The sequence below is a fragment of the Protopterus annectens genome, chromosome 8.part0, assembly GCF_019279795.1.
Source record: "Protopterus annectens isolate FY-2018-M chromosome 8.part0, PAN1.0, whole genome shotgun sequence".
NCBI classification, from domain to species: domain Eukaryota; kingdom Metazoa; phylum Chordata; order Ceratodontiformes; family Protopteridae; genus Protopterus; species Protopterus annectens.
The window spans coordinates 914,889,457-914,908,066 of record NC_056741.1 but is presented as its reverse complement, the minus strand read 5'-3'; the positions used below and the strand labels follow the sequence as shown (position 1 = coordinate 914,908,066).

The 18,610-nt window shown below is 43.0% G+C and overlaps 1 protein-coding gene across 1 annotated transcript in view; it reads left to right on the top strand.

The window, feature by feature from the left end:
* Positions 1–18,610, top strand: part of LIN37 (lin-37 DREAM MuvB core complex component) — a gene marked incomplete in the record, with an annotated part of 817,002 nt that overhangs the window by 487,141 nt on the left and 311,251 nt on the right. Inside the window, 1 exon segment of the mRNA XM_044080439.1 lies at positions 7,544–7,690. Within this exon segment, the coding sequence (XP_043936374.1) occupies positions 7,544–7,690 (147 nt within the window).

The following is an 18,610-nucleotide window of genomic DNA, read 5'->3' as shown; positions in this document are numbered from 1 at the left end:
AACTCCTGAATTTTTTGGTGCCCAGGCTGCAGGTGTTACTACGTAGGAGTTTGGGCAGTTAGAACTTGGGTGCATGTGTAGGTGCCCCAAGGCTTTGGAAGACTGTCCATCTGTTTTATCATTGGCAGGATATAACCTATAAAGCTAAGGTCACTGCAGCTGTGATTAATTCAGATGTCTACTTTTATGGTATGTTTACTTGTACAACTGTACTTTACCTAATAGACCTTATCCAAATTTTTTTCCATTTGTACTATGATGTGAAGTTGTCCTATCTTGCCTTCATTCTTTACTTGTGTGTTCGGAACCTATCCTGTGTCCGACTTGGCCATTTACTAAATCTCCATGTCTCCAACCATCTTGTGGCTTACTCCCTATCCCATGATGCGCTAGGGCATTCCCCAGATCTCATTTGCCACTGAAACAAGATCGATCATTACTCAACTGGCTTTGGCTAAGTTTTGTTTTTTCCTCTTTTTTTTTTCTAAGCATTAGGTTTGTCATTTCTAAAAATTATGTGCAAGTACTTTAGGTAATCTAATCATAGCTTAAACGGTGTCTGATGCTTTCCATTTCTTTTCTGGGGCCATTGTTTTAGTTTAAGGCCTACAGTTCACCCCTATCCCGACTCCTTACTGTGTGCTTTTACTGTTATTTGCATAGTTATTGCCATTATTAGTGTTAGTTTAGCATAGAGGTGTGTATTAGTTCAAAGAGTTTTTACCTCATTTGATTACAGAGCTACTTGGTTTGTTTTAGTTAAGAGGGCCAGTATTTCTACAGCTTTGGGTGTGTTGTGTGTTTCATCTTAAAACCATCTTGTTTAATTTAGAGAGCGTTTCTTGTGTGTTAACCCGCTTAAGTTAGAGGGTTTTTTCTTCACCTCCTGTGTGCTATGTGAAAAAAAAATGTATAGTTATATTTGAATAGTGTTTGGTGTTAAATAGTTTTCTGACTGGAGTTTGTTGACATGTCTAAAAAAGTCAAGAGTCCAAGCCTTCTAGCGTCAAGAAGTGTTCAAAATGTTCCCAAAAGATGTCCATAACTGACAACCATTCTGAATGTGTATACTGCCTTGGAGTAGTGCATTTACAGGAGTCATGCGCTGTCTGCTACTCCTTCAGTTCACCAGTTCTCCTGGAGTGGAGAGAAAAGCTTATACTTAAAGGACTTCTAAAAACGTCTTTTTCTGAAACTTTAGAAGCAGGTCAGAGTGTACCACAAAAGAGCTCTTCCCCTCCTTCAAAGTCAACAAAAAGGTCTTCATCATCTTCGGACCATTTTGAACCATCTCAGAAAGTATTGAAAAAGTCATCGGACCTGGAGGCTTTTCGATCCGGTAAACCATCTACCTCAGCTCCATCTGCTTCGGAGCCATTGGTATTGCACATTCGGAGCTGGTCCCCTGTTTTTGAACCAGTGTCTCCTACCTTGAGGTCACCATTATTGCAGAAATCAGTATCGTTTGTCCCCTTCTCTCGATCCTCCAGGACGTTGTCAGATGAGGGTGTGGATCATGTGGTATGGAGGTTGTTGAGTGCACCGGCGCTGGCTAAATTACTGTCAGAACCGACCCAGCCGAGTAGGACCTACCCCTTTGCTGTCGATTCTTCCTCTGACCCACCTCAGAGTTTTGGAGCTGGAAGGCATGGACCTAGTAGTAGTGGAACTATCGGAGCCGAGACTGTCCCTAGGATCTACAGCTCCAACTACCTTGGTGCCATTTGAACCTGAAGAGTCTAGGAGCCGATGCTCTCCATTTGGGTCCTGGGTGGGGGGGTAGTCGGATCGGACAGTTGTCGGATCCGACTTTACCTCTCAGAGCCTTCTCATGGGAAAGCTCATCTCCTACATCAGCTTCAGAGCCAACCACCATGGCTCTGGGGGGACCTTCTGGTTCTTTGGAGCCGGAGGCTTCCTCGGGTCATGGGCAAGGGCCTTTCGAGGAGATGAGGAGAGTGCTGTTTCCATGAGCAGCTCCACTCTAAGGTCCTGTCATTCCTCCCCAGAAAGCACCGGTGTCAGTCTCTGCACAACCGATCCCACACAGACGTGGAGACCAAAGGTCTCAGGATCCCCCAGTGGGGGTGAATCCATCTCTTTCAAAACCTATCCTGAATGCCTTTCTGAAGAGGTCCCTCGCAAGAGATTATGTAAGAGGAAGCATTTGGACTCCCCAGAAGAGTCGGTCACATCAGACGCACAGACTTCGATGAGTCAGCAGGGTTCCCACAGTCGCCCTCTGAGGATGTCTCCTTTGCAGACGTCCTAGAAATCCTTAAACAGAGAAGCGTCTGGGAGCCCAGCATCCCTACTGATGAGGAGTCTGTCTACTTGAAAGCCTTTGGGTCTCACCTTTCAGCCACTTGGGTGTGTCCGCCTTTCAATGAGCTTATGGATTTTGTTTGTTGAAAGGCATGGGAGTCTCCAGATTCAGTGGAACCTGTTCTCTGGAGGTCAAAGAAATTTATCACTTTCCCTGAAGATAAGACCTTTCTTACCAAGTGTGTCCCAGCAGATGCTGTAGTGGTGGCAGAGGCCACCAAAAAGTTGTCTGAAACATCCACTTTTATCCATCCTCTGAACAAAAACTCTTGTACGATGGACAAATATGGAAAGCGCATGTTTTCTTCAGCGACCCTCACACTCAGGTCCCTGAATTATCGGTAATCATTTCACCAGATTGCAGAGAGATCTCCTGAAGGAGTTGAAGATGCTCTCCAGGATTCAGTAGCTGCGGGGATATCATACAGTGTCCTCCCAGCTCCCCACCTTAAATTCAGTAGTTAACTCATCCATGGAGCTCATCTCTTATGCAGCCGGTGGAGTTAGTAGGTCAGTGGGTTCAGGAGTTGCCCTCAGGAGACATTCCTGGATCCGCCTGTGTAACTTTGGGGAACCCTTCAAGTCATCTTTTGTTAATGCCCCCTTCAACAGCTAGTCCTTGTTTGGGCCTAAAGTAAAAGAGATACTAACCAAGTGTGAGCAGGAAGGAAAGTCTGTATCTGCCGTTGGAGTCCATTTTTCCACACCTTCTAGTCCTTATCCCAAAGGTTAAAAGGAAGGAAAGATGTGGTTTTGAAAATCCCAGAGAGCCTTTCAGGACACACGTCATGACCCTTCCCCCAGGAGCAGAGGGGGAAGCAGAACCAGGGCGACAGAGTCCTCCTTTGATAAACCCTTTCGGTGGTCCTGAAAGGAGACACATCTGTCTGTCTCTGGAGGCAGTCTGGGGTTGATTATCTTTGTACCCACACACCTGGCTAAAAATAACAAAAGAGAAGTGGGTACAAAGCATCATATCCAGTGGTTTCTCCATACCCTTTTCTATTCCCGCCCCACACACAATAAATATTCCGGATGTTCCACCCAGTCACAGGAAACAAGCAACCCTAGAAGTACAGAAATTGCTAGAAAAAAGTAATCCAGCATATCCCCGCAGGCCAGAAAGGATCCAGCACTTACTCAAGGTTCTTTTTAGTTCCAAAGAAAACAAGACTGGAGACCCATACTGGATTTCAACAGACTGAACAAATCTGTAAAAAAGACTAAGTTCCGGATAGTAACACTGCAGTCGATACTTCCCTTTCTGGGAAAAGACAATTGGATGTGCTGTATAGACCTACAGTATACGTACTACCACATAAAAGTAGACCTGCCATCCAGGAGTCATCTGTGCTTTTGGCTGGGAGTCCGTCACTACCGATTTCAAGCTCTGCCCTTTGGCCTCGCTACAGCCCCCAGAGTGTTCACCAAATGTATGGCAGTAGTTATGGCTCACCCGAGACATTTAGGATTCAGAGTGTTTCCATATCTAGACGACTGTCTCTAAACCGCCACCACCAAGCATCTACTAACAGAGACAAGAGACACCACCCTGACACTTTGCTCTCGTCTAAGGATCACAATAAACTACAAAAAAATCAGCCTTATTGCCATCTCAACATATTTTTATAGGTGCAGATTTAGACATGACAACAGTGATGGTAAAGCGTCTGCCAGACTGGGTACAAGCCCTGCGGATAGTGGTTCAACAACTACTTTTCAAAATGAAGACTCAAGCAAGGACGGTATTAAAAGTATTGGGCACCATGGCAGCATCAATAAGCATCATTCCCCTAGCGAGAATGTACATGAGAATTTTACATTGGCTACTGTTCACTCAATGGTCCATGCATGAGCTTCCGAAGTCGTATCGCATCATGTTGACAGAGTCTTGCAAAAGAGATCTTCATTGGTGGCTCCACTCAGATCAGGTAACCTTAGGTCGACCCTTTGTTCTTCCACATCTGCTCGCCACAGCGACCACAGATGCATCCCAGATTGGGGGGGGGGGTGGGCATTATCAGGGAAGAACAGTCCAAGGCACTTGGCAGGATCATGAGGCCCAGTTGCACATCAATGTCCTAGAGATGAGAGCAGTGCTTTTTCCATTGCAGGCATTCCAAGACTCTCTCCCACTCGAAACAGTTGCAGTACAGATGGACAATATGTCAGTAGTGTGGTACCTAAACAAACAAGGAGGAACCAAATCTTGCCCCTTGTCGAGAGGCCCTGAGAGTATGGCAGTGGGCAACCTCCTCCCAACGCTTTCTGATAGCAGCGCATATTCCTGGGAAATCCAAAGTCATAGCAGACAAACTCAACAGAGCAATACTGATGCCTCATGAGTGGTCCCTGAAATAAGATATAGCGGGGATGATTTTCTGAAAATGGGGCCAGCCTCGCTGCAATCTTTTTGCCACATCCATAAACACCGAATGCAGCAACTACCTTGCCCTAATCCCCCGTCCAGGTGAATCACTGAGGGATACACTCATTCACAATTGGCCCCCAGATCTCCTCTACTCCTTTCCTTCCCTCCCATTGATACCCAAAGTTCTTCAGAAAGCCAGTGCATTGAGAAGGACCTTAATACTTATAGCCCCGTACTGGATTTGTCATATTTGGTTCCCCTTCTTGCAGCCTCATCTACAAGAGGACCTTGGATTCTGGACCCAGTACCAGATCTTCTGACCCATCCATCGGGAATGCTCCATCCATCTCTTCAAACCCTCAAATTGACAGCTTGGCTGCTCCAATTCCAAATATAGTCAGGCTACCTAACCTTTCTACTTCAGTGCAACATATCCTGATTTCTTCTCACAAAGCTTCTACAAGAAGGTTATATCTCAGCAAATGTAAGATTTTCCTTCTGGGCCATTAAAAATCGTAACGACCCGTTTTCAGCATCTATATCTTCAATACTAGAATTTTTGGCTGAACTGTTCAATAAGGGAGAAGCTGCAGCTACTATTCGAGTGCAGTTAGTAGCAATCTCTAATTTTCACTGTGGAGAAGAGGTACCCAACGTTATATCCCACAGATTTTGCAAAGCTTTCCTGATATGTACTAACCTGTTGAGGCATCCCATTAAGCCACCTCTACCTCCATGGAACCTACATTTCATATTATCCCGGATAATCCCCCCCCCCATTTAAACTGCATCATCCTGTGACTTAAATTCTTAACCTGGGAGACCATCTTCTTATAGCTGTTACTTCGGCTAGAAGGGTTTCGGAATTACAAGCATTATCCATCAAACCCCCATGTATGCTGTTTCATTCTGACAGTCTCACTTCACACTAACCATCCTTTCTACCAAAAGTGTGCTCAGAATCGGACTTAAATCAATCTATAGACTTACCATTTTTTTCCCCAGGTATGGCAATAAGGCAGAATACATGTTACACCAACTAGATGTACATAGACAGTTAAGCTTCTTATATACAGCCAAGGATTTTAGGAAAACTGATCAATTGTTTGTGTCTTTTTCCGACTCCAAGAAAGGAGCTTCAGTAGCAAAAAACATTCTATCCAGGTGGTTATCTGATTGTATCTCATTTACCTACCAATCACTGAATAAGCAACTTCCAGACAAAATGAGAGCTCATTCTACGAGAGCTATCTCTACCTCTTCTGCCTTCTACGTAAGATTACCAATTGATACCATTTGCGCGGCAGCAGACTGGGCAAGGCCTCATACCTTTATCACTCATTACAAAGTGGATTTGGCCTCCAATGACAGGGCCTCCTTTGCGTCCACTGTTCTGAAGAATGTTCTCCTTTGAGCCACCCAAAAAAAATGGTGCTAGGGACGCTGTCTCACAAGTAAAGAATGAAGGCGAGATAGGACAATTTCACATTAAGAAGTTATGTACTCACCGTAATGTTCCATGTGAGTTGCCCATCTCACCTTCATTATTTTGTCCCACCCTCCTCCCCCCATCCTTTTTTAGCTCCTGGAGGATCAAGAGGTCTCTAACTGGTATCTGATTGTCTGTGACCTTCTTCTTAGCTTATAAAGTTATGGAGAATGCCTGTATATGTGTGTGTGCTTTATGTATATATAGTTTAGTTTATCGGCAACCAATATCTGGGGAATGCCCTAGAGCATCATGGGATAGGGAGTAAGCCACAAGCTGGTTGGAGACCTCGAGCTTTAGTAAATGGCCGAGTCGGAACTGAGGATTGGTTCCTAACCTACAAGTAAAACAATAAAGGCAAGACGGACAACTCACATGGAACATTATGGTGAGTACATAACTTCTTTTTTTTTTTTCTTTTCTATATAAAGCTAACATGCTGTTGAACAAAATGGTGACCAGCTATTCCATTAGGGTTGGCTGCATTTAATGGGTGTTGCAGGAATTTGTCAGAGAGCTAACTTGTTACTGATGTTTTCATCTTTAACAAATGTTTCAGTTTGGATCACATTACCTGGAGATGAGCATCCTTTAGAAGAGCTCCTTGTCTAGGACAGTTTGTTGTGAAGTCCACATTGTGCCTTTGGGGCTTTTTCTCGCCCCTATGTGGATTTTTGGCAATAGTGCTCAATTCCACCTAGGAGTTCCTGCTACTGCAGAGGGCCATTTTGAAATGTGCAACATATATGTGAGTAGTCTGCTTATCAGCTGATCTTTGAAAAAGCCATCCTCAGTGTTTACATTATCATTTCTATCCATCCTTGTATGGAGTGCTGTTATTGTGTCATTATGGCAGTAGAAACTCCTTAAAATTTCAGTCTTGTCGGTTAACATGTTTACTTGCAGATGTTGTAGTCCATTTGAATGCATTAAGAATGAGGGACCCTGAGAGTGGTACATTTCTTAAGACTTAATCAGTGGCACTACGTGAGCTTAATGCAAATCTACTGCAAAGGAAGACACAGAAAGTAAATGGTTCAGCATTCAATTTGATGCAAAAGGCTGCCTCAAAGAACAGCTGATAGGGTGAGTACTCAAATGTCTGTTATTTATCTGGCATACACCATGTGGTCAAACAAAATCTGTAAGTTTTTGGTAACCAAGATACACACAGATGTAAATATATATAATTTACATTTAGATACATGTGATATAAAAGTGTTTATGTAATTCATTGTAATCACTGAAATGTTTAAATGTTACCCATGCTACATGTTGACGGAGTTGTATTGACAAATAAAAAAAAATATATGGTATATGAGTTATTAATTTGTAATTTCATTTTTTGTGTTTTTTAGCTTGCTGAGGTACTTAATGGGAAGTCACAGGATATCTACAGACTTCCTTCTCCTCTTCCATGCCCTATAAATGATGCAGGAGAAAGAGTTAACCTTCGTATCCCTTCACCTCAGCCTAATACTGAAGGATCACTCAATATGAGCTTGGTAAAGCAAATTTCTGCATGCAGTTTTCATTATTTCCTTCGCACTGCTGTATTTGTAATTTCTATACGCTAAAAATTAAGTCTTTAATGTTACCCATGTAACTCTATATGTTGTATTTATAGTACCATTGTTATCCCTTATAAAAGGGAGTCTGTTCGATTGACTAAAAGCAGTTGAGAGAGTGAAACATGTTTAACTTCTTACATGTAAAATGCTAGGAATTATTCACTAAGATGGTTGACATACTCCAACTGGAAGGGAATATGGACCATCTTTTTTTTAATTTCTTTCATGAAAAGCACTAAAACATTTCACTAAAACAGAAGGTTGAATAACGTCATGGATAATGTGAGAGGGCAACAACAGATGTCAATCTTGGTATATGTGGACCTTGTCAGCATTTTACTCATTTCATATTTTGTGTTGCAAGGGTTGATCTAATTGCTAGAATGAATGAATGATTAAAATTCTGCAATTTGATGAATTTAGGGATTCTGCTGCAAAGCTGTCTCCTCTAGAGAAAACAAATGAGGTCACAAGGAATAGACAGATTGCTTGTTCTTGAAGGTAGGGCTATTGGGCTTGTATAAGTCCTGTTACCTTAAAAGAATTTTGTCCCTCCAGTCCATACTGAGTAACCACTAGATGTCCTTCCTTATCACTGTTGCAGTATTCTTTACTCCTGGGGGTATCCTGCTGAGGATAGCCAAACATCTGGCCAGCATACTACAGCTATACATCATCCAGATGCCATATGTCAGGTGTGTGTCTTACTTGCAAGGCATAAGGTACATATGTGATGTATGAGTGCATAGAGCTTCTTTGAATCCATTCTTACATTAATTTGGTCTACAAGCCATTCACTAAGTTGGTTCCGCTACTCAGCATTCTACAGATAAGTTTCCCATTGGGGTCTTTTCTTTTCTTTTTCCTAACTATCACCTTAGTTTACATGTTAGTCAGGAAAGGAAAATAAGTATGGTAAGCTGATTTCACATAAAGATAGACACTTAACAGTGTATTTTTTGTTTGGGTTGCTACCCTTGACCATAAACATGTGAGATTTCTCTGAGATTTTTCTGACATTAGTTCCTAAGACAGTCCGCAGTCATCTCTTTCCATTTACTTAGAGAACCAGCATTTGAAGCTTTCATCTCAGGGTATTACGGCAGAATCCACCTGCCCCAAAGTTCAGCACCCACTTAAAAAGAAAGCTAAAAAGGCATAAACTGATCCTGCTACTGTCCATCCTCCAATGGACATCTCTGTCAGGTTGGATGAAAAACTCAAGGAACAGCTGTCAACGCAGTTGATGACTGACATTGAGCTGTCTACCAATACATCCGCTGAAGCAATGCCTACATCAGGTACAGATGTGGAGGGGACACCACAGCTGATTATTTCAGAGGCCTAGGGGGATTCCCCAAATACTTGTTAGGGAAGAGGTGCCTGGTACTTTAATTAAATGTAGACTGGGGTCTGAACCTCCTAGGTTTGTTAAAGCTGATGTTCCTTTGAAAAAGAAGTAGAAAACCAAGCATGTGGCCCCTTTTGATAAGGATCCACCCAAAGAATGGCAGAATTTTACTCTGGGGCTTTTCAGTGCTGTTATGGCTCTTAAGCCCCCAATGATATCTTTTCCTGCTTCTGTTTCCTGGTCTTCCACTCCTTCCAAACATCCTAGGGACTCTGATTCCTTTAATGAAGAGTTAGACTCTGAGGAGTCATTTGTTTACTCTTCTCAAATCTACTGTTCCCACCAGTGGGGTCTGAGGAAGTGAATTCACTTTCTCTTGACTCTCCTATGGAGCAATTGTCTTTCGGTGATACAGTGGTTCATATGGTAGAACACTTTAAGTGGGACTTTTCCGATGTTTCTGATGTTAAAAAAAAAAATAATGTGAACTCTTGCAAATAATTATTCTCGGCCTTCTGCAGTTCTTCTAGTGCTGGCTACCCTCATAGATACTTTCACTGCAGCTTCTCAGGCCCCATATTCTCAACCTCCTGCCCCTAAGAAGCTGGACAGGTTCTATGAAGTTCCAGAGACTCAATAGTATTTATGTAAATGTCTTTCTTTCTTGTTGTTATTTCTGAAGCCGCTTATAAACCATCCAGATTGCTGGCTTCTTTTAAACTTTTACCTTCTGATAGCGACAGCCATTCCGTGGACAGGTATGGTAAAAAAAAAAAAAAAAAAAAAGTATATACTATCTTAGTCATCAGGGCTATTAATTAACACACCCATATGACTAGGTGTGTGCTAGCTCTTCTCCCCTAACTTGTGGTTATTCTAGCTGAGTTGCCTGACTCAGTTTGTAAGACTTCTGCCATTTCCCTCTTGATCTCTGCTTCTCAGGTGGCTTGTCATTCTTTTACACGTAACTATGATGCTGCTGATGCATTCTCTAGGGCAGCTGCATCTGTTATGAGGTGATATTCTTGGTTATGCCTCCAGGCTTTGCCTGAAGATTTTAAGCCTAAATGATTAGATTCTCCCGAGACAACCAGCATCTCTTTGGCACTGCTGCTGCTGAATTAAGAACTTTTGGATAAGGATAAGGTTATGCAGAATTAGAAACAAATATTTGTCTCTCCATTTCCTATGTTTCAGCGAAATTATCCTTCTTAAGTCTTTGTTCTTAGGCAGCCTAAACTGCTTTCTAGGAGAGGTTTTTCAGAAAGCCTTCTGAGTGTGCTAAGAGTCAAAAGCTTTCTTTCCTTCACTAATCTGCTTCTGTTTGACATTTAGCCTCTCCTACCCCTTGGCCAGATTCTTCTGTCCCTCAGGTTGACTTTTTCTTTTCCTATTTGGCAACAGATAACCACAGAAGCTTGGTACTTTCCATTATCCAAAATTATATGGCTTGATGGTCACTTCTCCATTCTCAGCCATCTCCTTGTCATCTTCCACATTTTCCTTTGGTTCTGCAGGATCTGGTGGTTCAGGGAACCATCCAACCTGTCCCCTTGTCTCAGCAGGGAACAGGTTCTTATTCCATGAAGTTTCTGGTTCCCAGAAAGGAGGAGTCATGGAGGCCCATTCTAGACCTGTCTCTTTTCAGCACCTTTCTCAATGTTTCTTCTTTCAGGATGTTGTCTCTTCAGACATTTTTCCCTCTGTTGCTTCCTCATCCTTCCTGGTATCCCTAGATTTGACAGTGGCTTGCCTCCACATTCCTATTCTTCCTGTCTTTAGGAAATTTTTAATTTCTTGTTTCTTCCTCTCATTATCAACTTCTCTGCTTTGCCTTTTGGTCTTTCTTCAGTTGAGGGTCTTTACGAAATGGCTGACTCCTGTGGTAGCCTGCTGCAAACTTCATGGAATTCAGATATTTCCCTATTTGGGCAAACTTTTGATTTGAGTACCCTCTCATCATCTCTTGCTTCAGTATCTACACTTCGCTATGCTTCTGCATAGTGTGGGATTCACACTCAATGTCAAAAAATCTGTTTTGACTCTGTCAGGACCAAGTCTTTCTGGGTTGTAAGATTCAGACCTTTCCAATGTTGGCTTGTCTCCTGCCTCCCAAAGTCCTCTTTCTTTGACTACTTATTTACAGTCTCCTCTTCCTCTTCCAGTCCTTCCTGCAATGGAATTTCTCCAAGCTCTGGTGTACATGACTTCCACCATTCACATGGGTCCTCTTTGCCAAACTCCACGAGTAAATTTCAATTGGCTGTCACTACTGCACTCCAGCACTGCCACCCTCTGGAGTACCTGCTTCCTTTCTCTCCTTCTCTCAAGCATGAGCTTCACTGGTGAATTCACCAGATTTCCATGAATCCGTCTTCATTTTAGGTTCTTCTCCCTACTCAGGAGCTATACACAAGATGCTTGCAATCATAGTTGGGGAGCCTCCTTCAACCTTAAAGTCCAGGGTCTTTGGTACCATCAGCAGCTAGCAGACTTATATCAACATCAAGGAGATGACTACCTCTGTCCAGGCTTTTCTCTTCCTTTGGGTTACAGGTCCTCCAAAGGTTCTTACAGACAATATCACAGTCTTGCAGTACATCAGCATGCAAGGGGGCAGAAAATCTTACTTTCTTTTCTTATCCCTGGTTTGAGATTTTGCAGTCCGCCATCACTTTGTACTTCAAGCAGTCTGTATTCCTTCAAAGCAAAGTTTGGTGGCAGGCTCTGAGCAGGTCCAAGATAAATCCTCACAAAATGATGCTTCACAGAAAGATGTTTCTGGGCATTGAACATTGGTGGGGTAATCTTCAGGTAGATCATTTTGCCTCCCTTCTGAACAGCAAACTTCTCCAGTTCTGTTCCAGACTGCCAAGTCATCTGGCTTTAAAAGTGGATGTCATGTATTTTTCTTGGATGGGGATGTTTCTGTATGCCTAGCCTCCTCTTCCTCTCCTAACAAATGTCATGCACAAAATCATGTGGGAGACACCCAAAATCTTGCTGGTGACTCCTTTTTGGCCCAGATAGCACTAGACCCCCCTTCTATTTCATCTGGACAAGGGGCAATCATCACAGGTTAACCTCACAGGATGGATCTTCTCAGACAAGACAAGGGATCTCTCATTCAATTGATACTTTGGGTGATAGCATTTTGATTCCTTTTAGGTACCAGTTTTCTAAGGACGTGTTTCAGGTTTTGAAGGAGGCCAGAAAACCCACTACTAGAAAATCATATGTGACTAAATGGAAAAGGTTTTCTGTTTGGTGCCTCAAGTATGACCTGAACCCTTTTTCTGTGGGGTTTCCAATGGTCCTTTCTTGTGTGAGTTGCTAAATTTTGGTTTGACATATTCACCTGTAAAGTTCATTTGTCAGTCATTTACACTTATCTGCCTCTGAATCTACCTTTGGCTTCTAGTTTGAAGTCAAACAGTTTTTTAAAAGGTGTCCTTCATATTTAGCCTCCAAAAAAAGCATATTCTTCCTTCCTGGGACCTTAATTTTGTTCTTGAGAAATTGACCCAGTTCCCTTTTGTGCTTGCAGTTTCTTTTCCATACAACATTGTACTTGGAAGACTATATTGCTGGTGGTTCTTTCTTCTACCAAGAGAGTCTGTGAACTTTAAGCACAATGTTTTTTCTTATTTCATTGGGACAAGGTGTGCCTTCGTAACAATCCATTCATGCTCATGGTAGTTAGTGATTTGTCCATTTATCTTCTTTTCTTTTTCTTTTTTCTCTTCACAGAATCCCAGTGAGAAGGTTCTTCACACCTTGGAGTTACTTGGACAAGACAAAGCATAGTAGGAAATCTGAGCAGCTTTTTGTTTCCTTTTTATGCCAGGAAATTGGGTTTGGTGGTATCAAAGCAAACCATCTCCTCCTGGATTTCTAAGGCCTTTTCATTTTGCTATTCTTTTCATAGCAAACAGATTTCCTCTTCTGTTTGTGCTCATTCTACCAGGGCAGTGGCCTTCTGGTGCTTTTTTCAAGAGTCTAGCTACTAGATCCATCTTGGAAGCTGCTACCTGGTCATCTCATCTGTTCACACTTTCACCAAATATTACAAGTTGAATGGCATTTCTAGGGTCAATATGGGTTTTGTCAGGGCCATCCCTCATGGGTTTTTGGAGGGATCTTCTGTGGGCTCCTCCTCCCAAACTTTACTCCTGGGGGAATGCAAACACTACTGTAAAGAATACTGTGACCATGGTAAGGAATGACATAGTACAGTTATGTAAGCCTCTTCCTCCTCCTGGATGTATGTGTTATTACTTTCCTCTGAGGTTGATGTAGTTTTGTAGCATTTCACTTCTGAGCTTAGGAGCTCATACATCACATTATGTACGTTACAACTTGCACTTCGGACATGTATCTTCCAGGCACTGTACATCAGATGTAATGGCTTTGGTATGCTGGCTGGATGTTCGGTTATCCTCAGCAAGCGTAAGAATACTGCAGTGGTGAGAAGTAGGACATCTACTGTTATGGTAAGATCCTAGACACCTTTACTTTATTGTAGTTCTCTGCTTCAAGGAGTGGGGTGGGCTGTGGTGTTGGTAGTAGTCACAGTAGTAGTAACAGAATACATTTTTGTCAGTTTAATTATATAATTTTACCTTAGGGTGAGAATTGTCTTGTATTACTGTCTTATTGTATCTTGAGGCCCTTTGCAACTATCCACTCTACAAACATAATTGTATCATTTCTCATACTACAGCTTCCCAATTCAGGAAATTATATGCACTCAGCCAGTACATAATGGTTAGTGCTGTGTGCCACTCCTCATGTTCAACCACTGTCCCTCCTAGACTCTCCTCCTTTCTGTAATCAACAAGTAAGGGCTTCAGCCTTGTATGTGCATGCAGTCCCATCACATTTCTGTTGATTCATCTAATGGACTTAGGAATATATTTTCCTGTTCTCGCTAAATCAGCCTCTCCTGCACCTACTGAGTGAGTTGTACTGCTTTTTTTTCTATACTGTATATCTATTTGATGTTGTCAATCATCATTCTATCCACAAGTAATGGGTTTGGATCCGATCCATCAGATCCCACTTGGCTGATGATGCAGCTCGTAGTCTGTCTACCAGTTTCTCTCAGCTGTATTAGATAAGTAAAGTTTTTTCTTCATAATTCCTCTTATTGAACAGTTTTTTTCATTAGTTTTCCTTTTTTAATGTTTAGTCTTTACTGTTTGTGGTTTAGGATCTCTGTTGTTGTATTCTCCCTTGCCATTACAACTTTGTTGTATTTCCGACATACCATTGTTGGTATTTCCTTGCCTCCTCTTCTCCTCTACTGTCCTTAGAATGTTATAATCATTTCTTTTGCTGTTTTTTCAGTCTCCTTTCATACTTGGTACTGCTAAATACTATTGTTAGTATCTCCTTTTTCTTATGACCTGGTTGTAGTTTTTCATACCATTGGTGGTATTACTCTGCTGTTGCTTCTGTCCTGTATAAAAAAAAAGTTACTTACTGCTATGAATTTTCTTATCATAAGAATTTTGACATATTGTTATTTTTGAAATATATATTGTGTGATGAGTGACAAATCTGCAGGTTTCAAGAAATGTTCCAAATGTGGACATAACTTGCCTATCTCGGATGCACACTCACTTTGTGTGTACTGCTTGGTTCCATTACACTTACATGAAGATTCCTCGATTTGGAATGGATTTAATCAGCGAGCCTTAACTGAACTTAAAAATAAATTGATATTAAAAGGTCTCCTCCCTTCCCCTTTTGGAGAAGCCATATACCACTGTCCAAAGTGGAAGTCTTCCATCTTGTAAAAGTCTTCTTCAGTCTCTTCATGGAAAAGGAGTGCTAAACATCCAGTCTTAACCCCAGATCAGAAAACGATAAAAATTTCGGCTGTGACTGCTCCTTTGGATCCTACGACTTCTAAAGTGACTATTACGGTTCCAGCACAATCCAAGTTGGAGCAGACAGAATCTTCGAATCAGACACAGCCTTCAGAGACTCTGTATTGTCCTTGTACTAGATATTCTGTGTCGGTTGACCCAGTACCTGACAAGCTTCCATCATGTTTTTTTTGCAAAGACTGGCATCCCCCTCCATTTACTCTACTCGTTCTTCCAGAAGTCTCACAGAAGATGTGGAGATAGTTGTGAGGAAGATCCTCTTGGCACACTGGCAGATTGGCCTTCCCTCTCTGCCTACCCCTCTGGGTCAGGTTGCCCAACCTTCCCCCAAACCACCCCTGCAAGTTTCTCCTCTGACACAGTCTGTTGTCTTAGAGTTTCAGGATCCCAGTCATCCGGATCTGACAGTCTCAGATCTGAGGATCTCCATATCTTCGGATCCAACATCTTCTCTGAGACCTCCCGATCTGTTCAGCTCTGGAGAGTGCTTGGAGCCGAAGCCTGCCTGCTGGGTCCGGGGTTCAGTATTTGACTCTGAAGTTTTCGGCACTGTCTCTTTTCCTCGGTGTTTCGGCATTGGACAGTTAGACTCCGGCTTCCTCCTTGGGGGCAGTACCAAGGATCAGAGAGAGGGAATGATTCAGAAACCTGGTTTCTCGGATCAGAGCCTCTCTCTGACTACTTTGAGGTCTGCCTTCGATGCTGCGAAGAGAGTGTTCAATGTTTGCTGTCTCTGCAGTCCTGATGGAACCTTCCCCCTCAAATCCTACTTATTCCACCATGATGTCTCAGCGCCTGGGGCCTCAACTACTCTCTCCACAGAGACATTCTGTACCAACACCTCAGGTTTCCTCTCGGGTTATTTTGATTTCCTCTTCTGAGACTTCCCCATAACATCCCAAGAAGTACCCAGGAAAAGGACATGCAAGAGAAAGCACTTAGACTCCCCACAAGAGTCCATCACTGAAGACATGGATTTCGACGAAGGTAAAGGGTCCCCACAGTCACCGCCTGAAGATGTTCCCTTTAGATACTTACTAGAAATCCTGAAACAGAGAGGTTGTTGAACATCTGCCAACCCTATGCCGGAGGAATCCGTTCTCCTAGCGGCTTTCTGTACAGGACCCTCTACTTCCTGGGTGACTCCGCCCGCTGATGAGCTAGTGGACATGATCTCTTGGCAGGTATGAAAGGAGCCTGACTCTATAGAACCAATACCTCAGAGACCGGACAGGATAATGGCACCACTAGTGGACAGTTTTAGGGGGAAAGCATTTCCCAGTTGATGCCATCGTCATTGCAGTGACCGGAAAGAAAGAACCAGCCAACAAGAGTTCCATTGTCCATCCCTCCAACAGGGTTTCCCAGGTGATGGACAGAGTGGGGGAGCATGCTTTTGCTTCAGCAACCTTTGCTTTATGATCGCTGAACTATCTGGCACATTTTGTTAGACTTCAGAGAGATTTGACCAAAGAGTTTTCAAATACTGTCTCAGGAACCATCTCACAGAGATTGAAGGATTCAGTAACTTCTCAGTTGGCAACCTTACAGGCTATATCCAATACTTCCATGAGGTTAATTTCCAACATAGAGGAAGGATCTCAAGAGCTGCGGGTTCAGGTATTTCCGTGAGGAAGCATGCCTTGATGCGCTTGTGTGATATTTTGGAGTCGTTTAAGTCCAATTTCATCAATGCTGCCTTTGATAGAACTACCCTTTTTGGCCTTAAAGTGAAAGAAACGCTGTCCAGGTGTGAGAAAGATAGACCTCGTCTGCAGTGGTCATACATTTTTTGCCCCCCCCCCCCCCCCAAAAGATCCTTTTCCAGGAATCAGTAGATTAGCCAGAAAATGTGGTTCAAAATATTCCCAAGGTCCATTCATGACACACATGGAAAAAGTGGCCCCAGAGGCAGAGGGAGGAACTCCAGTGGATGTCGTCACCCTCGTGGTAGAGGTGGCCCACAAAACCAGGGTTCACAAGAATCTTTTTTTCGATAAGCCCTACCAGCGTTCCTGGATGGCGGCCCAACTGTCCACCTCTGGAGACAGTTGGAGGAAGATTGCCCCTGCACCAGAGAGCCTGGCTAGAATTAACAAAAGATAACTGGGTGCAGAGGATTATATCCAGAGGTTATACAGTACCATATGTTCTTCGTGTTTCACTGTTGCAGTCATTACATTTGGGTAATCTGCTAGCAGGTTGCTCTCAGTCGGCCTGAATTCCAAAGTCTTGGATCCTGCGTCGGTTGCTGTCTTCTCTTCCATGACGTCAGGTCGTCAGGGGTAGAAAACATGCAGCCAACGCCATTTTCTTTAGTCTTTCTTGCCGCGCGGTGCCCGAAGCACAGGCAAGTGCCAGTTGGCCGACCACTGAAATATTCAAGTTTGAGTTTCAGAACCGAAGTCTTCACTAAAGCTAAGTACCCCATTGGGGAAACTTTTTTTCTTGCTTTTTACCGATGTCAGAAAAAGTTAATAATTGTATTACGTGTGGGAAGCAAATACCTCATAAGGATTTCCATTTATACTGTATTCCTTGCCTAGGCCCTGATCACAACGTGCCTGACTGTCAGTTTTGTGCTAGATTTAACCAACGCACTATTAAGCGTCGGTATATTTTTGCATCAAAGTATTTTGGAAACAGATTTAACTACCCAGAAATGTCGTCAGATAGCAATCCGACTACCGGAGTACATAAAAAATGCAAAGAAAAGGACAGAGAAGGGCAGTCGAGATCCAAAGCCGATGACGAAGCTTCTCCTAAGCCAGTCGCTGGTTCGCCGGTACTCAGTGATGCGCTTTCGCAGCCCCTGATACCCACTACCTTCGAGTCACAGGTCTCTACAGACACCCATGTGGAGTCCAGCATGCCGCAAGATACTCAAGGTATTGGACCAACGGATGTATCTCTCTCAGATGGGTCTGGAGCCGCTGAGCAGGCACCGGCTTCTGAGGGTGTTTTCAGACCTCAACATTTATATATCAAACCGACAACAGCTGCAAAACCAAAGGTAAAGACAACTTCTAAAACTAAAAAACTGACGCCTGAACCGCGTACACAGCCCTCCATGCCTAAAAAACAGATGATCAAAATGGCTAAAGACCTTATTACCTTGATCAGGGGTACCCATCCCCCTCCAGATAAGAGACCTAGACAAGACACTGATTATGAATCTTCAGATCAGGTTTCTATTTCTTCTGATTCCTCTTCTGATCAGGAATTATCTATACCTCCCTATGAGGATTCAGATGCTGAGGAGTCTATTCCATCTGCATCTCCTCCAGAGGATTATTCATTCGGAGAGACCTTGCATACTTTGAGGGAGCATTTTCACTGGGAAAGTCAAGATGCCTCAGAATCAAAAGAGGCTCAGGGATTTCCTCCTTCTTCCTCAGCACAAGCCTTTAGCCATTCCCCCTGTTTTAGACATTGTGGATGATGTGTTTTCGGAGTCAACAGCAAAAAATCCTACCCCCTCTGACAGAGATTCAAGGGCACTAGACAGATGGGGAAAAAATGTTTATACATCTGCAGCCTTGGCAGTCAGGGCCTTAAACTGTCAATTTCACATGCTTAAGTACCAACAACATGTTATGGGATTGCTGA